At 34.2% G+C, this 23,380-nt stretch overlaps 1 protein-coding gene across 1 annotated transcript in view; it reads left to right on the top strand.

The window, feature by feature from the left end:
* Positions 1–23,380, top strand: part of LOC130220229 (mannosyl-oligosaccharide 1,2-alpha-mannosidase IA-like) — a 44,971-nt gene that overhangs the window by 4,593 nt on the left and 16,998 nt on the right. Inside the window, exons 2-4 of the mRNA XM_056452604.1 lie at positions 10,097–10,212; positions 18,288–18,507; positions 20,124–20,296. Coding sequence (XP_056308579.1) covers positions 10,097–10,212; positions 18,288–18,507; positions 20,124–20,296 — 509 coding nt within the window. The remainder of the gene's footprint in view (positions 1–10,096; positions 10,213–18,287; positions 18,508–20,123; positions 20,297–23,380) is intronic.

The raw sequence follows: 23,380 nt of genomic DNA, 5'->3' as shown, positions 1-23,380 counted from the left end.
TGGAATAATAACGTACAGCTTCACTTAAAAATAGCTGTCAGTCTTTTAGCTTCACACAAGGAGCCCAGAACAGTCCTGAAGGGCTTTCCATATGGGTCAGTTGTCATGGCTGGGTTTGAGTGGCTAGTAGCTGCTGGGTTGTCCTTAATGAAACAACATGAAACACGCACGCACCCTATATATTCCGTTGTCTTTTTTTAGCCTTCTGCTCTTCTTGCTTCTCATTCTCGTATATCAAATTGTCGTTTTGTCATGAATTCTCAATGTTTCAAAGCAGCCTGTCTTTTTATAGTTTAGCCTCTTATGTGAGACTTGACAGAACGTTCAAAACCTAGTCAGCTATTTCAAGGTGAAATGCTAATAAAAATCATAAGAGACTCATTTAGAGGACTTGCGGCAACTTTTATTTATCTTTTATTTTATTTTTCTATTGTAAATAATTTATTCACATGCTTTTCAAATTTGTAAAAATATTACTTTTATACATCATTTTACAATAATTCAGAAATTCTGTGAATGGTCAGAAAAATACAATTGTAGAATAAAATGTGTTTAAATAGACATTATTCATTTATTCATTCATTTTCAACCGCTTTTCTGGGGCCGGGTCGTGGGGGCAGCAGTCTTAGGAGAGAACTTCCTCCAGCTCCTCCGGGGCGATCCCGAGGCGTTCCCATGCCAGCCGAGAGACATAGTCCCTCCAGCGTGTCCTAGGTCTTCCCTTAGATCTCCTCCCGGTGGGACATGCCTGGAATACCTCCCTAGGTAGGCGTCCAGGAGGCATCCAAAACAGATGCCCGAGCCAACTCAGCGGACTTCTCTTGATGTGGAGGAGCAGCAGCTCTACTCCGAGCTCCTCCCGGGTGACAGAGCTCCTCACCTTATCTATAAGGGCAGTAATGCGGTCGATGTACCAATCCGTTGTGGTGAAGAAGTAGCTGAGGCGAAAGGCAAAGCTCTCGAATTACCGGTCAATCTACGTTCCTACTCTCACCAATGGTCATGAGCTTTGGGTCATGACCGAAAGGACAAGATCTAGGATGCAAGCGACCGAAATGAGTTTCCTTTACAGGGTGGCAGGGCGCACCCTTATAGATAAACATTATGTATGAACATATTCCTCTGTAAAAGCATTCAAAATGTAGATATAAAAAAAACAACAACACAATATTACAGCAATTTGGAACTTTTTGATTTAGTGGCTAATTCGTATAAGTTGAAATGGTTGCATTTGTACAGTTTAGTATGAGTTGCACTGTAAAAAAATGCAGGGTTCCACACAATTCACTCATGTTGTCCCAACACAAATTGATTTAGTTAACTTAAAGGTGCAGTAGGTGATCTGCCAAAATGCTAATGGGTTATCATAATATCTTTAAAACAAAGTCCCTCCCCTGCCCTCTAAAGCCACACCTCCTGAAACACGAGCATGAGCACCTTAAAGATGACAGCAGACAACATTTATTTTAGGTTTTAGACATTTAAATATATGTGCGTACTAGTAAAACATAACAGTAATGGTTTGTAAAAATACACACTGATGTCTATGAAAATATAATCTTACGATGTGCGTATTTCATATTAAATACACACTCTTTAGGATACTAGAACGTTTTACACAGTTAAACAGCCACCTACACTGAAAAATCCAACAGTCAGCTTTATCAAGTGAAATGAGTGTAGTTAACTCAACATTTACTAAAAGTTATTTCTACTCATTTGAAAAAAGTTTTGAACTTAGTGTTGAAGGTAAGGAGTTAATTAAATACCTCATTACTTTAACTTAAATGGAGTAAGTTCACAGCCCTTATATAGATACCTTTTTTAACTCAAATGGTTTGTAGCAATTGATTTCCTCAAACGGTTTGAGTTGCCTTAAGTTATTGGGTTTTACAGTACTCAGTTGGTTTGAGTTCTGTTCATTTACTGGGTTTTACTGTGCTCAAATTGCAACGTTAGCATTCGTTTTTGAACTTAAGTGGTTTGTTACAATCGATTTCCTCAAATGGTTTGAGTTACCTTGACTTTTTGGGTTTTACAGTATACTCTCATGTAATTTGGGAGAAGTTGATGAATTGACATTGTAAATTCAGCAGTTGTGATCCTGCCACTAACATGGCGGCACAAAAAACCCATCATTGATCAAATAATATGATCAGTGATGTGTTCTAAATAACAAACAAATAAAAAAATTGTAAAAAAAAGTCATGCAGTATTTAGAAATTGCATGTGAAAGGTCTCAGATTCATACTTTTTTGTAGAAATTATCAAATTAGTCAAATTAGTTTTCGGACAATACATAAAATAGTTACATTTCCTTTTAAGATTGGCCTGGAATAAAACTAAAGTCCGGTGTATGTTAGTGCTGCTAAAGTGTAGGTTCATGGCTCAGTGCAGGAGAAAAAACTAATTTTGAGAAAAACTGCCTTTGAAAAATCCATTGTACTTGAAATCTACAGAAAGTGCAACAAAAGAAACATTTACACGTGTATATTAGGTGCTATCTTTTTTTTTTACTTTAGGCTTAAAATAATAATTGCCAAGAAAAAAAAAACATTCGTACAAAGGTAAAAAATCTCAGGAACAACAGATGCATGAAGAAACTGTTTTCTTTTTTTTTCCCTGCAGTGTCTCGCCTGAAACATTGAAGATCAATCTAATGCGCTGTAATTTTGTACTTTGCTTTAAGCGAGGTCATGTTGGGTTGCTACTAAGGAAGAAAAGTGTAGTTATCAGTAGAGTATCTGATGTGTGTGTGTGTGTCTGTTTGAGGGCTTCACTGCTGTACTGAGAGGCTTCACACGTTCTCTGTGTCTGCTGGGTAATAAGCTCAGCTGGTCTTCAGGTTTTTGCTCAGGAATCACTGTAAGAGCTGACAGCTAAAACTCCCATTTCCTGCTGTCAAGCTTTTAGCAACAGAAGACCTCACAGCTCCTTTTCACAATGAAGCACTCTCGCCAACAGCGCGGGACAGTTTGGAGTTTCGGTGTGAACTGTTATCACGGGAAAATGCTATCTTATGCGACTTAGAAGTTAAATCAGGTGCTCAAAATCTGGCCTCAGGACAAATCTAGTCTGCCACAAGTTTATCAGCAGGCGACTGCTGAAAGAGACCTTTTTTTGAGAGAGAGAGAGAAAGAGAGAAAGTTCAGCTGCTGTTTCTGGATTGCGCACTATAAATAAAATGCAGGGTTTCAAACAATTTATCCATTCATGTCCCAACACAAATCGATTAAGTTAATGTAACAAATTTAAGTGGATTTAACTTAAAATAATTAAGTTACCCCAAATGAATCTTAAGAATTATGTTCTTTCAGCTCATTTTAAATAAGTTAAATCCAAAATTTGAGTTTAAATTAAATCCAAAGATGCAGATTAAAGTGAGGTAATAATATTAAATGTATGAGGCATTTTAGAATGACTAAAGCAGCATTTCAGATATGTCACAATGTGCTCGGTCTGCTGGTTTGTTCATTAATTCCATCCCATCACACTCAATTTCTTTTTTTTTTTCCTCATTTAGTTTTTATTGCAGTTTCCAAATTTACATACAGATGTATGGTATATCAGGTTTTCCACAATGGGTACACAAAACAACCAAACATCTGAACCCAGAAATTGAAGAAATAAAAGAAATTGTCAAATTTTAAAAAATCCAAATAAATAATACAGAAAATACATTAACGATTCAAAGACATTATGAGAACAATCAAAACAATGCACTCATTATTGTTTTGTATGTTTGTATATTGTAGCAGTTTTGTAAAAAAACGCATTTGTTGCTTTTCAATTACAGTTTAATTGTGTACTTTTTTAACCCATATTATGGCACCCAGTCTACCCTTTCCCCCCCCCTAAACTTTATGCATATGAACCTGTGAGTATGGTAATTTTAGGATCGTAAATGTTAATTTTTATTGATTTGTTTTTTTTTTTTTTAAATGGGTATTGTTCTTCTCACTATCTTTTTTTAAGATAAATCTTTCTGACTATACATTCTATATTAAATCTGGTCTTAATAGAAGGATATATTCTACCCATTTTCTCCATGTCTCCAAACTCTTCAGTCTGTAAACGACAATTCATTGATAGCCTCTCCATGAAAATTGATTTCATAAGTTGTGCCAAACCAGTCACTAATTTGAGCTGTAACAATTTTTTGGTGATGGCTTTTTTTTACATGCTATCAGCAAAATTTTCAGCCGTTCTTCTAAAATAGGATATTTAAGTCCTAAGTATTCCGTTGAGAAGGAAAAATCGATTGGGATTTGTATCAAATATTTATAAATTTCTTGCCAAAATGGCAATTTTTTTTAAACATCATCACACTCAATTTTATTATCACATAAAACAAAATCACATGATTTTTTTATGCAGATGCTAGATAATGTGATTCCATTGTAGTCTATGTGCATTTTTTCTTTTTGGATAAAAAATGTTTATCCTACTCGATTTCAAAATTTATTTATGTGCATCTTGAGATTTATATTATTTTTAATGTGATATTCCAAAATGTGCATAGAAATGGGTGGATGGGAGCATAGCTACTGGAATTAGATCTTCCATTATAAAAAAATTAATGTGGATAAATGTGACATTTGGTATTTATCATGTTCAGCTGAAGGTTTTTGAATGTCAGTCTGTCATTGTAACGTAGTCTGTGACATTTGATGCCCCTAAACATGATGCTGAACAAAATGAACTGTCACTGGTTGCTTTACATGTCTGTCAGTCAGTTTTGTTTTGCCATTTTGACAGCAAATAAGAACTTGATTTTAATATTTTTAATTTAAAAACAAATAATGATAATAATAATAATAATAATAACAACAACAACAACTAATAACTATTATTATTATTATTATTGTTGTTGTTGTTGTTGTTGTTGTTGTTGTTGTTAAAATACAATATACATATGTTATAAAGCTAGATGGCCTCCTGGCCACCGGGATGAAGGAGTCATAGAACTGACAACATTTAAAGTTGAAGTCAGAATTTTTTAGTGCTACCCGCTGTGCCACTGTGATGCCTCAAAATAAAGAAAATTCATAGCATTTTAGCTTATAGGGAAATACGAATAATTAATCATGACTCGTTATGCATGTTATATTTAATAACTTCACACTACAGAATTAGATTTACATTTCAAACTAGTTCGTCCTGTGAACATCCTCTCTCACAAGCACACACACAATTTTGAAGCAGTGCCTCAGAATATGCAAATGTTGTCATCGCTGATTGGAGCAAAGTGACATACCTTTTACAGCATATTCAAATATGTGTGTGTGTGTGTGTGTGTAGCCAAAAATTTAAATAAAAGCATACAATTTCAACCATGGACTGATGCATTCACTTAGTATTAGATAGCACAATTATTGATTTTACAGATGAATAGCGCAATACTTCTTGACGATTGCATGTTGATATACAGTTGAAGTCAGAATTATTAGCCCCCCTGAATTATTAACCCTCCTGTTTATTTTTTCCCCCAATTTCTGTTTAACGAAATTTTTGTTTTCAACACATTTCTAAACATAATAGTTTTAATAACTCATTTCTAATAACTGATTTATTTTATCTTTGCCATGATGACAGTAAATAATATTGGACTAGATATTTTTCAAGACACTTCTATACAGCTTAAAGGGACATTTAAAGGCTTAACTAGGTTAATTAGGTTAACTAGGCAGGTTAGGGTAATTAGGCAAGTTATTGTATAACGATGGTTTGTTCTGTAGACTATTGAAAAGAAGTATAGCTTAAATGGGCTAATAATTTTGACCTTAAAATGGTTTTAAAAAAAATTAATAACTGCTTTTATTCTAGCCGAAATGAAACAAATAAGACTTTCTCCAGAAGAAAAAATATTATCAGGCATACTGTGAAAATTTCCTTGCTCTGTTAAACATCATTTGGGAAGAATTAAAAAATTTAAAAAATAATAATAATTCAAAGAGGGGCTAATAATTCTGACTTCAACTGTATATGTGAAGCTTTATTAAATGTGACGTTAAGTTATTGACAGTCTGGCAGCGTTTATGAAACATGCATTTTAAATTCACCTTCGTGTTCTAGAAATTAAAAAGACCAGCACTTGTGACAGAATGTGGCACATGCAGCTGTAATTGCTGCTTACTGCACATTTTAAAACCATATGAGAGTCAAGTATTGGCTATTACCGGGTCATTTTATTCATCCCTCCCTTGTGCACATTTTGGCCCATGAGCTGCATAATTTGAATATCCCCGAGGAAGATTAACAAAAACCTGCCTATTTCAGACATTTCAGCAGAACGCGGCCAGACTAAGTGGGCACCATAAAGACCCCTTTGACATTTGAAATGGGACTTTGAATGAAAACAAAATGCTGGCTTTTCCTTTTTCACGCATTCGCTCTGAATAGTAGCTCAGCAGTGTATGATTCCTCGTGATGTATTTATAAAACAAACAAGGGCCTAATGAGGTATAAATATTCATGAGCTTGGTCATCAGTTAGACAGTCGACCCACAGATTCTCATCTCTCACACACAGTGGACTGGACAGCACTAAACACACTGCCACCTGCAAACACATTCACATTCGCTTTACACTCACACACCTGCGTCATCCGGGATTTCACTACATAAAGCAAAACGCTGACGTTTAAATGTCTATAGATATGCTTACATGGAATCTAAGGAATTAATCTAAACTAAAACATGAAGATAAGGTGGGGCATATAATAGCTCCTCCCCTTTTAAAAACAGCCAATAGGGTTTCGTTTTATTACTGCTCTGCCAGTGAGAGTGTTGAGCTCAAACGCATAAATCAAAAGCAAACGAGAAGTGTCTTGAAGGGGGCGGGGCATGTCAGAAACTAGAGGGCATTTGATTGGTCAGAAGATTTGATGAGAAACTGAATGTCATTTAAGTGGTTACTAGGGTGTTCTATAGATAGTTGTTAGTTGCTAGATTGTTCTAAGTGGTTACTGTGGTGTTAAATCGTTGTTGGGTCTTCTGGGTTGTTGCTAGTGTTCTAAGTGGCAAGTGGTAAATTAGTTGCTAAGATGATTGAGGTACTGTAGTTGCTAGGGTGTAAGTGAGTGTTTCAGGTAGTTGTTTAAGGGTGTTGTAAATAGTTTCTAGAGTTCTCTAAGTGGTTACTAGGGTGTTTTAAGTGGTTGTTGGGGTCTTATAGGTTGTTGCTAGTGTTCTAAATGGCACATAAGTTGTTCAGGATAGTTGCTAGAGTGTTGAAAATAGTTGTTAGGGTGTTCTATGTGGTTGCTATGATGATTCTCATTGGTTATCAGAGTGCTCTACAGTACATAGTTCAATTGTTTTAAGTGGTTGCTAGAGTGTTATTGGTAATTGCTAGAAAGTTAAAGTGGTAACTATGGTGTTCTAGGTTGTTGATAATTTTGGTAGTTGCCTGTTTCACACCGCAAGCGCGAGCGTGAGCAGCGTGTGCGCAGCGCTTATGGAGAGCAGAAGCAACGCGCAGGCGTTTGCCTTTCACACCGACTGCGTCTGAAGTGCGCAGCTCATCGGTAGCTGCTACACAGATCAATCTATCGCTGTCTATTCTATCTAGTTACCTATCTATCTATAAATACACTTTTTTTTAACTTTATCTGCACCGAGGCCCGCTGCAACTTTCTCCTATGCTGTTTCTTTAACCTGCAACTCTTTATTTTATAAACTATATAGATCCTAAAGATCTGTATGCTTCTCATGCTCTATGAGGATGAGTGTCATTCGTGTCTTTTCAGGTTCACTTGGTCAGAAGACAGTCGCCTGTGATGTCATGTAATTTTATTTTTGATTGTCAGGATGATGTAGGTCTATAGTTATAATAATATTTATACAATATAATTGTTATAATGGTATATATACATGATCAAACTAGTGTGTAACTTAAACAAAACTAATACGAAATTGTTTTAAATGTGATTTTGTAGTTCGCACCCAACTAAATATTTGTTGCCGTTTTTAATCGTTTAAGTTTATTTGATTGAATATGTAAAAATCTGTGGATATTATCGATGCATTAATTGGGTAAAATTGCTACTCTTTACTGTCATTCAATGTGTTTTTGGTCATTATCAATGCGCTGTCATTTGTATTGAGCGTGAGCAGCGTGGCAAAAATAGACCCAGCGCTGAAACTATCGCGGCACTGCTGCTTCAGTGATGCTAACAACTCGTGCTGACACCCTGCTCCTGCATGCAGTATGAAAGCTCTAATCTGTTAACATGGACGCATGGTGTTGTAGGTAATTTCTAGAGTGTTTAACTGTCAACTATGGTGTTCTTCCCTGCTGAAAAAAAAGCTTAAACCAGCCTAGGCTGGTTGGCTGGTTTTAGCTGGTCAATCAACCTGGTTTTAGAGGAGTTTTGGCCATTTCCAAGCTAGTTTCCATTTTCAGCCCGGTCTTAGCTGGTCAGGCTGGGAGATGACCAGCTAAAACCAGCTTTCTCTGATAATTCTCATTGGTTATTAGGGTGCTCTACATTACATAATTCAATTGTTTTAAGTGGTTGCAAGGGTGTTATTGGTAATTGCTAAAAAGTTTAAGTAGTAATTATGGTGTTCTAGGTTGTTGATAATTTTGGTAGTTACCAGGTTGTTCTAAGTGGTTATTAAAGTGTTCTTGGTAATTTTCCAGCCTAACCAGCTAAGACCAGGCTGGAAACCAGCCTGGAAATGGCCAAAACTCCTCTAAAACCAGACAGGTTGACCAGCTAAAACCAGCCAACCAGCCTAGGCTGGTTTAAGCTGTTTTTTTTCAGCAGGAAAGGTTGTTGCTTAGATAATTTTGGTAGTTGCCGGGGTGTTCTATGTGGTAATTTGAGTATTCTGTGTTATTTCTGAAGTGTTTTATGTAAGCCAGGGTGTTGCTTGAGTGTTTAAAGTAGTTTGTCGTGTTCTAGGTTGTTAACTTAGATACTGTAGTTGTTAGGTTTTTCTTTGTGGTTAAGAGAGCACTCTACAGTAGCTAGGGTGTTCTAGGTTGTTGCTAAGATCATTTTGGTAGTTGTTAGGGTGTTCTAAGTGGTTACTAGAATGTTCTAGGTAGTTGCTGAAGTGTTTTAAGTTGTCACTAGGGTGTTGCTAGAGTATTTAAATTAGTTACTAGGGTGTTCTATGTTGTTGCTAAAATGATTTAGATACCGTAGTTGCTAGGGTGTTCTAGGTGATTGTTAAGATAATTTTTGTAGTTGCCAGGTTGTTCTAATTGGTTATTAGAGTGTTCTAGGTTGTTGCTAAGATGATTTAGGAACTGTAGTTGCTAGAGTGTTTTAGTAGTGTGTTCTAGGTGATGCTATGTAGTTGCTACTTGCTAGGATGTTCTAAATGATATTGAATGTTCTAAGTAATTGCTGAAATGTTTTAAGTGGTTGATAGGGTGTTGTAGATATTGTTTAGGTTTAAGTTGTTACTAGGGTGTAGGAGGTTGTTTGATGATTTAAAAATTTGCACTTGCTAGAGTATTCAGAGTTGTTACTAGTGTGTTTTAGGTGGTCGATTCGGTCTTCTAAGACTAGCTAGAAAGTTTTAAAAGGTTGCTAGGGTGTTCTTATTGGTTACGTGGATGTTCTGGTTGGGTTTTTGGGTGGAACATGCATGCTTCACCACTTTTATGGCATAATAAAGACCTTGGGAGTATTGTTTAGTACAGTAATATAAGAAATATTTATTACACAGTATTTGTTATTTGTATACATACATTCATTTTTTATTATAGTGTGTTTTATTCGTGGAGTATTAGATTAAGCAGGATACTCTACTATGTTTTGACATGCATAATGAAAGTGAATCACTCCAGGTTGTTGTTGCATCATTTCTAAACAATTTATTTTACCATACAAACGAATTGTAAAAACAGTGAGATGAGAGATCCTCTCCATATTTCTTGTGCTGTGTGAAAGTTTGTGTGTGTGTGTGTGTGTGTGTGTGTGTGTGTGTGTGTGTGTGTGTGTGTGTGTGTGTGTGTTTGTTTACGTCCCATAATTTGTGTTTATTCTGTTTAATGCAGTCCCAAGGCAGACCATTGTGACTGCAGATGAATGCGTAAGGGGTTTTTCCAAACACTTGCTGTTTTTGCTGTGTTGCAGATCACGTCTCAGTTGGAGGCTTAGGGGACAGTTTCTACGAGTACCTGCTGAAGGCCTGGCTCATGTCAGACAAAAGTGACGAGGAAGGAAAAAAGCTCTATTTTGATGCCCTGCAGGTAAAAGACCACTGTTACACAGCGAGAAAAAGCCCAGAGAAATGTTACACTCTACAGGGCACCTGATCAAATGGCCAGTCGCTGCTAACTAGACAAAAGGATCCTTGACATCCATGTTTTTGGGGGATGGCTTCTAGCAAAAAACGACTTGTGTCAGCAAAATACTCAAGATACACAGTACTTTAGTTATTTGTGGTTCTAGTTGATTTTGAGAATTGGGCTCTTATATGTGACCCTAGATAACAAAAAAACAAGCCCCAAAGGAATAGTTGACTGAAAAATGAGAATTACCACATAATTTATTTAACCTCAAGCTATTCTTGGTGTATATGACTTTAGTTTTCTGTCATACGGACACAGTCGGAATAGTTTAACATTGTATCCCGGCTCTTCCATGCTGTATAATGGTGTTGGATTGTGGCTTTTATTTTCGAGCTTCCAAAAGTGCATAAATCCATCATTAAACTAACCCATATACCATCAGGGGGTTAACTCATATCTTATGAAGTGGATCATTGTTTTGTCTTCATATGGTGGCCCAATGCATGTTATGCACGACTGATATATACGATGTATGACAGTAAAGGCTGATTTTTACTTCTACGTCAAGCACACAAGTCTAGCGCAGTTTTTGCATGGTCGCATAGGCCTTGCCATGGCTGACGTGCACCTCTTAAAAAATGTAACTACTCGTCGTAGTGATGCTAGGGTTGGGCGATGTCGACCAATTTGGCATCGTACGATGTTTAATGTGAAACATCGCAATGGACAATGGCATTGTCGTCGTAGGCGGAGGTGAATTATTTATGAATAATTTATTAATTCATAATGGATTAATTATTTGTTGCCTACCTTTTCAACTACCTGACCCGCATGGTCTTTGTTTTACCCATAAACAAATCATACACACAAATTATCACCTGTCAATAATTTTTTCCGCGGGACTCTGGCATGAATAGGCAGAGTAATCTGTGTCGTTATAATGGTGTCGACAAACTTGGTCAGTAAAAATTGTGCACAACCAAAAATATCTGAGGTTTTCACTAAAATTACTAAGTACAAGTGTGAAAGTGAAAGATTAAAGCAGTGTACTGACGCTGTGACACGTTACCTGATTCAAAAGACTGAAGAGTCGTTAGATAGAGACAAAATTATTTAAACATCTCATTTAACAACTATAGTGAGACGCGATCCAGCGCTACATCCTTGATGACCTGTCCAATGTGCACTGCTCTTCAGAGCTGAGACGAGTGCATGACAGCATGTGTGGCTGTGTGTGTGTGGTCACGTGATGTGCGTTTTCAGCGAACGGAGGGCTGTTCAGAAATGCTAGGTAAAAAACAGTGTGGATGTGGATCATTTTCATTCTAAAATGCCATTTTAAAACTAAGATCTATTAGTGTAAACGGGGCCTAAGTGTGTATTTTTCGTGAGCGGGTTTGCGACGGGGCGGAGGATCGGCGATGCTGGCTCAGCATTATGTTGTCTATCAGCCATCGTGGCATCGTCTATCGGCCCAACCCTAAGTGACGCGTAGCGCAAGCTCTATAATTGGTCAGCTTGGTAGCGGTGACCAATGTGGGTGGTGCTGAGAGCCACGAGCCTGATGGAGCGAGTGCTTACAAGTGTCGGGTCCTGTGAATGAACTCCAGATGGAAACTTTCGTTTTTTTGTTTACCTTATGATAAAAGTTGTTGCACGTCCACCGGTTCCCACCTCTGAATGAGCGAGTTTGAGCTACTTGTACATTAAGGTAGCCAATGAAGAAACTCGACACAAAGGAAACATAAAACACACTGCCTGCTAACGTTTTGGAAGTGTTATTGCAGAGCAACACAAACAGCATTCAGAAGTCTACATGCACGGCTATGCGTAAGGCAGGTGCTGTGGGTCACACCTATCACTTGGCGCAATAGTATAAATCAGCCTAAAGAGCCTAAGAGTAATATATATTACAATTGGTTATGGGTTATTTAATAACTGATTGATGCACTTTTTAAAGCTTTAAAGTAAGTCACTGTCCAACACTAGAGGTGTGAACCTTCACTGGTCTCACGGTTCGGTTTGGTTACGATTATCATGCCATCGATTCCATTCAATTCGATATCTCAGTGCATCACGGTGCATTGACGATGCTTTCCATACACAATATTATATTTTACTTTACAGGCGCTGTTCACCAATGAGTGACACTGATAAACTGCAGCGGCGCAGTGTTGCTAGATTGGGCAGTTTTAGATAAGCATTTTGCCGGGTTTTGGATAATTTTTGTTCTGGAATCAGTCAGCTACATCTGGCAACACTGCAGCGGCGATCATAGCTGATCCATGATAGACGCGATGAAGAAAACTTGCGCGTTCATGTCTGTATCCAGAAGTATCTCTGTAACATTTGTTTTTAATTCTCTTATACTTGTCTCTTTTATTCCTGTTTATGTAAAGCACTTTGAATTGCCACTGTGTATGAAATGTGCTATATAAATAACCTTACCTAACAGCCGAGAGGAGCTTTTCCTCTCCTCTCAGCTGTTACAGAGATACTTCTGGATACAGACACAAGCGCGCGAGTTTTCTTCACCGCAGCCGGTCAAATGGGCCACAGTAAGAGAGAGAAATGGAGCTTACTTTCATTCTCTCAATCTCTGTGAAGTAGGGGCTTCTGCTGTGTCAGTGAAAGACACACGCAGTGAAGTTGTGCACAGTTTCTGTGTAGTTGGAGCGATGCAAATACTCCGTCTCCTTCGCCATAATAAGCTACAGTGACATAGCACACATGAGATAAATGACATATCTCAAATAAATGACAAATGATAAATTATTTATATATTTATTTATGATTATTACTGAACCGATACCGAATTGTCCACGTCTGTATCGCTTTTGTATCACGGTGCACAGAAGAAACAATTAATTTTGACACCCCTATCCAACACCATTATACAGCATGGAAGAGACACAATAAAATTTAAAAACTACTAACTGTATTTGTCTGAAAGAAGAAAGTCATAGACACGTATAGGATGGTTTAAGGGTGAGTAAATTATGGGGTAATTTTCATTTTTAGGGGGAACTATTCCTTTAAGTTCTGCATGTAGATTTGTTGAAATTGGGTCAAAAATGGGTCAAAATGATTGATTTTTCTTTAATGCCCAAAATCATATTTAATTTAAGTTCATGAAGATATTTTGTACATTTGATATTGTAAATATAGCAAAACTAATTTTTTTATTAAAATTGACCAAAGGGAGTGCTTAGCAATGCACATTACTAAAATGCATTCATTCATTTACCTTCAGCTTAGTCCCTTATTTATCAGGGATCGCCACAGCAGAATGAACCACCAACTATTTCAGAATTTTATTTATTCATTTATTCATTTATTCATTCATTAATTTATTAATTTATTTATTTATCATTCATTATTTTAAATAAATCTTCACTTACTATGTGACTTTAAATCAAATTAAAAGTGCATATTTTCTCTTTGCATTTAATAGCAAATACTTGTATGAGGATTTTTGCTGTTATTTACCTGTATTAAAATTATTTTTCCCTAGATTTTTTTTCATTTGTACAGAACTTTGGTCAGCTGAAGTTGAATTTAAATGTCCTTTATGAATAAAGTTGAAGTTGAAATAAGCAAGTACAGTTGAAGTCAGAATTATTAGCCCCCCTTTTGATTATTTTTTTTCTTTTTTAAGTGATTCCTAAATGATGTTTAACAGACCAAGAAATTTTCACAGTATGTCTGATAATATTTTTTCTTCTGGAGACAGTCTTATTTGTTTTATTTCGGCTTGAATAAAAGCAGTTTTTAATTTTTTTTAAAAACTAGGGACAAAATTATTAGCCCCTTTAAGCTATTTTTTTCGATAGTCTACAGAACAAACCATCGTTATACAATAACTTGCCTAATTACCCTAACCTGCCTAGTTAACCTAATTAACCTAGTTAAGCCTTTAAATGTCACTTTAAGCTGCATAGAAGTGTCTTGAAAAATATCTAGTCAATTATTATTTACTGTCATCATGGATAAAAGAAATCAGTTATTAAAACTATTATGTTTAGAAATTTGTTGAAGAAATCTTCTCTCTGTTAAAAAATAAACAGGGGGCTAATACTTCGGGGGGGGCTAATATTTCTGACTTCAACAGTAAGTAAAGTAAGTAAGTAAAGTAAAATATCCTCATTATAAAAGAGGTTCTGTTTTCTATTGTAAATTTCCCCCCTCAAGTTTTTCCACTGTCTTTTTCCGCTGCATATATTGAGTGTGTTTGCATTGTAAATTTTAGTTTGTTCCCCCTAATTGTGGATGCCGAGAAATTTGTCTTCTGCAGCTTTTCAGGTTGCAAGTTAGCATTCAAGTAGTCTGTCTGCAGAAATGTAAAGTGTGTGTGTGTCTGAGTGTGAGTTTTGCTAGAGCCGTCCGTGAGAGCTTTGGAAAGCTGCTGCAGACTGATTGTTACAGACCACGAACTCAATCCTGACTTTCATTAGAGAGAACCATCTCAACCTGCCTAAGATAATGCTGTCCCTCTGGCTGTCTGTCTGGCTTCCTCCCTAGAGTCATTCAAACACACACTTTGGACTCCAGGCCAGTCATCCAAGAAAAGAAGAAGTGCATTATGTCGGTCACCTTCATAGAAAGCTTATTGCACAGCCATTCTGTCCACCGTTTTACCCAGAGCCTTCATTACCGCTACAGAAAGCTCTTGATCAGGCCTTTAACTCTCTCTGTACAGCCTGATCTCACCTAATTTATCTCACTAACCATGGATAGGCCATTCAATCATCTCCTTTCATCTGCTCCTCTCAGCTGTAGCATTCGATTATTTGCGCTGTTTGGAAAAGTAAAGACATCACTGCAATGACGGCTGATGTGTTGCAGCAGTTTGAGTTTATCGCTTTATTAGAGAAATGCTAAAGTAATGAATGCTAAAGTAACTGTGGTCTGTTGTGGCTTTATGCTTCTTTCCAGACTGCTTTCTTTTTTGGATAATAGCATAACTTGAAATTAAATCAATATTTGCATATCCATTTATGTGTTTGTTTGGGACAGTAGTTATACATGGGATAATGAACTGTCTGTTGTTATTCCAGTGATATAAGATCCTGTATTAAACAGACAGAGAGCACATTCAAGCACATTCAAGATTAGTACGTCACCATACTTTATAAAATTTCATGTGACTTGGCCTCAAGACATCATGTGATTGGATTAAGTAGACTAGTCTGGTAGAACGCCATTCCAAATGTTGTTTTAGTCATTCTTAAATGGCAGACTAAGTGATGGTTAACATAGCTTGAAAAAATAGGAAATAGTTAGAACAAATCTTGCCATTCTTTTTTTTTTCTTTAAATTGAATGAATGAGGGAACGAACGAATGAACAAAAAAGTCAAGTAAACAAAAGTAAAACAAATAAAAATAGAATAAAATATAAAAAAAAAAAAAAAAATTAAATTAAATAAAATGATATAAAATATGAAATGTTAAATAAAATAAAACTAAATAAAAAATTTAATAAAATAAAACGACATAAAATATTAAATATTAAATAAAATAAAACTAAATGAAATATTAAATAAAATATTAAATAATGCATAAAATAAAACTAAAATAAAACGAAATGAAATATTAAATTAAATTTTAGATAAAATCAAACTAAATAAAATATTAAATAACAGAAAGCTAAATAAAATATTTAATGAAATATTAGATCAAATAAAACTAAATGGAATATTAAATAAAATATTAAATATAAAATAAAATAAAACTAAATTAAATATTGAATAAAATAAAACTAAGTAAAAGATTAAATAAAAGATTAAATATTAAATAAAACTAACTTAAATATTAGATCAAATAAAACTGAATTAAATATTTTAACTAAATATTAAATCAAATATTAAATAAAATAAAGCTAAATTAAATATTAAATTAAATATGATATAAAATAAAACTAAACAAAATATTTAAAATAAAACGAGGTCATTATTATTAGACCACAGTTATTAACCTAGTTAAGCCTTTAAATTGCACTTGAAAAATAATAAAAAAATTATGTACTGTCATTATGGCAATGACAGAAAAAAATTGTTATTAGAAAATAGTTATTAAAACTGTTGTTTAAAATGTGTTGAAAAAAATTCTGTTAAACTGCACTAAGGAAATATTCAAAGTTTTACAATAATTCGAATAATAATAAAATATAGTATTAATATAATAATAAAATTAATTATATATATTATGCTGTATATTTGTGCAATATAATTCTGCTATTAAACAATTTATTAATTTATCAAAAATCGTATACAATTGATTAAAAAATAAAGTCCACAGCAAGTCTGTCTTTTGTTTTATTCATAATTGTCAGTGGTGGAAAGAGTTCTGACAAATGATACTCGAGTAAAAGTACCATTACTTGCCTAAAAATGTATTGTGAGTAGAGTAAAAGTATCTGTTGTAAATATAACAAAAAAAAGTAGAAGTAGCCCTTTCAAAAGTACTCAAGAGTAGAGAGTATTACACTGGAAAAAGCTGATGCATTTACATGTAATTTGTGGATGTGTGTAAACGTAACATTCTGTAGTACATTTAATGATTACCCAGCAGGCACACAATGTCATAAGACGTTATTATTAGCTTAGATTTAGGTTGTGATGTCAGGTGACCAAAATTCAATGTCTAGCTAGCGTCTAAGGACAACATTATTTTGAGGTTTGACATTGATATTTGGTTGATTTTAGGTTGTGTTAGAAAGCAAGCAAAAGTCAACATTGAGCCGACATCTTAAACCAACGTCGTATTGACGACAAATACTCACATTTATTCGTCAGGTATGGCAACCAAAATCCAACGCCTGATAGACGTAATAGTAGTAACATCCACAAAACGTCAAGCTTTAACATCATAGACGTTGATTTTAGGTTGGACATTGACGTCGGCCTAACGTTGGATTCAGATGTCAAACCGATTTTCATTTCCAAACAACATGCAACATCCCCACGACGTTGGGGTACAATGGTAATCTGACATCATGTTGACATCTTATGCCTGCTGGGTGTTTAAGGCTATTTCGGTCATCATACAGTAAACATTAGTCATCTTCTTATCAGTGACAAACATCTAAACAGGGGTCAATGTGTGTGACGATTTTGGACATCTTCTGTAAGACACGTTTAATGCTTCCAAACAGTTCGCTGCAATTATAAATCGCACATGTCTTAAGGTACAGTAGTTCATTATGAGGCGATTTACCTTCTATGTGTGATTTGATTGGACTCGCAGGACTGATTTTTCTAATCCCCATATACAAAGGAAAAATAAAGTACTGACTGCAGATTGAAGGATAAAGATTGAAGGACTGCAGATAAATTTCCTTATGGAGAAAATCAGAGCACTTTTTTGTGATCATTTTGACTCTTGTTTTATTTGCCATTGATTTATGCAATATTTAAATTAAAATCAGCATCTTTTTATGAATGAAACAGCTAGTGCTGCATCAAATCTGCTATACTGTATAAACAGAAAAGACCTCCTTGCATGAGAAAAATATTTTATTCAAGAAATGGAAAGGGAGGTTTTTCCACACCACTGCTGTCACATTTCTGATGAAATAAGAGTACAAAGAGATTGATGTAAGAAACATCGAGAGTCAGAGGCATTACTTGTTTCTTACGTGCATTTGGTACCATGGTGATGATAAACATCTCCAGTTTTCCATCCAAACGCACAGAGGCCGTTTTTTTTCCAGACAGATAAGAATCTCATTTCCCGAGTGTGTGCGTGTGTGTGCGATGCTTCTGTAAATACACATCTCTGGCACACAGCTGTGACCCTGATCTCTGCTATGGTTTTCCCGTACCTCGGGCCTTGAACTGTTTCTCATGACGCTTTTGAGAGGATCGAATCCCCCTGAAGCCTTGAATGTCTCCTTTTGTATTAAGCTAGCAAACAAAAGACGTATTCAAACAAGGACAAAGTTCTTAACACACACACTGTGAATAAACACTGAGTGAAGAAACTGATTTCAAAAAAGCCACTTTAATCTGTAGTTTTTGTGCACTTTGCGCAGGCGATTGAGAAGAATCTGATCCGGAAGTCGAGCGGAGGATTGACGTATATCGCCGAATGGAAAGGTGGACTCTTGGAGCATAAGATGGGTCACCTGACCTGCTTCGCCGGTGGGATGATCGCTTTAGGAGCAGACGGAGCCCCTGATGAGAAGACGGGTCACCAGATGGAGCTCGCGGCTGAGATCGCCCGAACATGTCATGAGTCTTACGTCCGAACAAGTGAGTGGGAGAACGGCTTTCACAATCTTCAAACAATTAGTGTTAAATGTTTCTCGTGTGTGCGTGCGTGCGTGCGTGCGTGCGTGCGTGCGTGCGTGCCTGCGTGCGTGCGTGCGTGCGTGTGCGTGCGCGTGCGTGCCAAGCCTGTTTTCATCACCTATTCTGTTAGTTATTTCAATACAAGAAATATATTGTTATCAAAATTATTATTATTTTTATACTTGCAATAAATATATTATATAAACAATAATAATAATATATTTTATAGCTATTATTATTATGATTATACATAATTTATCAGTATTTAATATTTTGCAATATTTGAACTTTTATGTTAATATCATACAGTTTTCAGCCAATCAGATTCGAGAACATATATATATAAGTTAAAGCTGAATTAATATGATGCGATCTATTATCGAAATGATAGACAAGATGATTAACATAGCAAATTTGTTTTTACATATTCATTTAATTTTAACCATTATAAACATATATATTTTTACTGTTTTTCTCCATTTATTAAATATTGGTATATTCTGTTTACAAGTTTAGATTGTTGTAAAAATATATTAATATAAAAATAATAATAATTAATATTATTATCACCATTATTTATTTATTTATATTTTTATACTATTTAAACTTTCATTTTTCCCCTCTTCTGATAAAAAAATATTTTATAACAGTAATGAGAATAAATTTGTTACATAGTATATTAATGCAATTATAAACTATTATTATATACTAATTATAAGTACTGAATTAGGATCAAAATAACTGAAAAGGAAAAACTATAATGAGATTAAAAATTATATAATGAGATTCTTTTTAATTATTATTATTTCTTCATTAAATTCATGCATTTGTTTTTTCACTCAATTACTTATTGAAACAACACAGTGATGAATTTTGTAGAAAATTGTTACATGAAAGCACAACATTTGGTTTTAAATCAAATATATAAACAATACTTGTATATATGAACTATATACACAATATTTATGTATTAATACATTACAGTAATAAAGTGTTGTGGGAACTCCCATAAAAACATTCGATATGAATTGTAAAATAATTAAATGTGCTCTGTTTTAATTACAAATATTAAATGATTTATTTACATATTTGTTTTAAACACAGTATATTTGTTTCCATCTATTCATAAAATTTTTTAACCATTATTATTATTATTTTGTTAAATAGTGATGTTTGCTAAACATGTTTGAGAGAAATATAGATAAGAAAATTTTTGTATTTTTTCCCTCAGTAATCTTCACCCAGAGTATGTGAAGCATTTTACCGCATCTGTGCTTTGGCAGGAGATTTTTGACTGTACTAGTGAAGTAGCTTTTGCTGATTCAGTCAAACCTGAACACACACTCACACACAAATCCCTCTGGCACTTGTTAAAACACACATATACCCTCATCACTGGCTTGTTCATAATGCGTAGGTATTTTAATCGTGTGCAGATTATCAAAGGTTCAGATTATGCCACAACCCCTAATCCACATCCAGCTAGTGTTTCTCTTCATCTCAGGAACAATGTAATCCCATAATCCCTTGTCAGCATGAACATTTCCATTTTAAATTTGTCTGCTTGTGTGTTTTAGATCTGAAACTGGGTCCTGAGGCGTTTCGTTTTGACGGCGGCGTGGAGGCCATCGCCACACGGCAAAACGAGAAATACTTCATCCTGAGGCCAGAGGTCATCGAGACGTACATGTACATGTGGAGGTTTACCCATGACCCCAAATACAGACAGTGGGGCTGGGAGGCGGTGCAGGTGCGGATTTCACATAACACCTATTACTAGCAGTAGAATCACAAGTTAACTCACTATATACTGACTATATTTTGCAGTGTATGCAGAAAGTGATCACAGCTCTGTATTACAGCTTTATTCTAAAATAGATTAAATTCATGATTTTCCCTTAAAAATTCTACAATAATCACAATACCTAATAATGACAATGTGAAAGAAGTTTGTTTGAAATATTTATTTATTTGTTTGTTGGTTTGTTTATTTATTTGTTTGTTAAGTAGCAGCAGCAGTACTACTACTACTACTAATAATAATAATAGAAATTATATAAATAATAAGGATGATAATAAGAATATTAAAATACTGATGATGATGATGATGATGATGATGATGATAATAATAATAAAAATAAAAATAATAATATTATTAATGATGATGATGTGAATAATCATAATAATAATAATAATAATAATAATAATAATAATAATAATACTAATAATAATAATAATATTAAAAATACAAAATGATGATAATAATAATAATAATAGTAATAATAATAATAATATTAATTATAATAATAATTTAAAAATACTAATAATTCATTCATTCAATTTTCTTTTCGGCTTAGTCCCTTTATTAATCCAGGGTCGCCACAGCAGAATGAACCGCCAATTTATCCAGCACATGTTTTACGCAGCGGATGCCCTTCCAGCTGCAACCCATCTCTGCGAAACATCCATACACACTCATTCACACTTATACACTATGAACAATTTAGCCTACCCAATTCACCTGTACCACATGACTTTGGACTGTGGGGGAAACCGGAGCACCCGAAGGAAACCCACACAAATGCAGGGAGAACATGCAAATTCCACACAGAAACGCCAACTGACCCACCCGAGGCTCGAACCAACGACCTACTAATTCTAATAATAATAATAATAAAAATACAAATGATGATGATAATAATAATAATAATAAAAATATGAATGAAAATAATTATATAAATAATGAGGATGATAATAATAATAATATTAAAAATACTACCACTACTACTACTACTACTACTAATAATAATAATAATAATAATAGTAGAAATAATAATGATGATGATGATAATAATATAAAATAATGATGATAATAATAATAATAATAGAAATTATATAAATAATAAGGATGATAATAATAATAATGATGATGATGATGATGATAATGATGATAATAATAATTTAATAATAATAAGAAGAATTATTATTGGTATAATATAATATAATAATATAATATATTATTATCGCTAATATTATAATGCTAATAATATTAATAATAATAATTTAATAATATCAATAATAATAATGATAACTATTATTGTTATATTAAAATATAATATTATTGTTATTATAATACTACTACTACTACTACTACTAATAATAATAATAATAATAATAATAATAATAATAATAATAATAATAGCAATAATAATGATAGTAGTAGTAATAATAATAATAATAATAATAATAATGACATCTTAATAGTAATTATTAATAATAAATAATTACAATAAATACACTAGTGCTTACCAATAATAACAGCAACGGCAACAAAAGTAAATGAATATAAATGAAGTGCTAATAAGAATAAAGAAAATAAAGGCTTAAAAGATAGCATTCAAAGAGTAACAGATTGGAACAGAAAAAATAGGGGTGAAAGAGATAAGAAAAGAAAACATTTTGAAGTGATCGACATAAACTGACATTATAGTAACTTTTACTATAAATGTTTTACTATAATGTTTTAAGAGATACAGGCATTAAGTTAGCAAAAATATTAAACAAAATAACATATTATATATACAGTTGAAGTCAGAATTATTAGCCCCCCTTTGAATTTTTTTCTTTTTTTTTATATTTCCCAAATGTTTTTTAACAGAGCATGAAATTTTTCACAGTATGTCTGATAATATTTTTTCTTTTAGAAAAAGTCTTAGTTTTATTTCGGCTAGAATAAAAACAGTTTTTAATTTTTTAAAAACCATTTTAGGGTTAAAATTATTAGCTGCTTTAAGCTATGTCGTTTACTAATTAACCTAGTCAAGCCTTTAAATGTCACTTTAATCTGTATAGAAGTGTCTTGAAAAATATATAGTCAAATATTATTTACTGTCATCATGGCAAAGATAAAAGAAATCAGTTATTAGAAATGAGTTTCAAATTATGTTTGAAACGTGTTGAAAAAATCTTCTCACTGTTAAACAGAAATTGGGGGAAAAATAAACAGGGGGGCTAATAATTCAGGGGGTTTAAAAATTCTGACTTCAACTTTATATATATATATATATATATATATATATATATATATATATATATGCATATGTATATGTATGTATGTATCAATACTCATGCTATTTCTTTCTGTTTCTTTCTTTCTCTAAAATCTCACAGCCAGAAATACCGTGAGAAATCAGCATATTGATTTTTATCTCCCACTCCTGCCTATTGCATAACGTAAACCAGTATGTGACTGGTAAACACGTCAGCGCATTAGTGTGTGGATGTAGGCCAGACTGTGAGTCACGGCGAGACTTTATCCCTGGCCTCAGATGCTCTCCGCACTTCAGCACAGCAGGATTAGAGACAATGGAGACCGCCAGGATCTCACAGCCTTGTAATTGTATCATAATGACTTGAGATTGCCATTGTGATGTGTCTATCCCTTCAGGCCATACATCACATCTCTTCCTCTCGCTATTCCTCTCTCCTCTCGTAAAATCTGCTGGCTCAACACTCTCGATTCTTTGCTCTTTGTCAGATCTTCATTATCTTAAAACTCATTTGCTGCATTTTTAGCACCACCACAAACGCCGATCGGTTTGATTATTGTGGCGCTTTTCACAAATAGAGCACAAATTGCTGCCCCATTAGAGGCTCCGGTTTCATCACCATTACATAAAGTGTTAGATGGGGGTTTTAGCATGAAAAGTGGCTAATTTGAAACGCATCAAGTATTTTATAGTGTATACAGTTTAAAGAAGAGGCTAATCTAAGAAGATTTTGATGTCTGCTGTACATCATGTTAAAGGGACAGTTTGCCCAAAGTTTCTTTATG

Source organism: Danio aesculapii, unplaced genomic scaffold (assembly GCF_903798145.1).
Source record: "Danio aesculapii unplaced genomic scaffold, fDanAes4.1, whole genome shotgun sequence".
NCBI lineage: Eukaryota > Metazoa > Chordata > Actinopteri > Cypriniformes > Danionidae > Danio > Danio aesculapii.
Note: the sequence above shows the minus strand (reverse complement) of the source record. Positions and strands in the feature narration are given on the sequence as shown.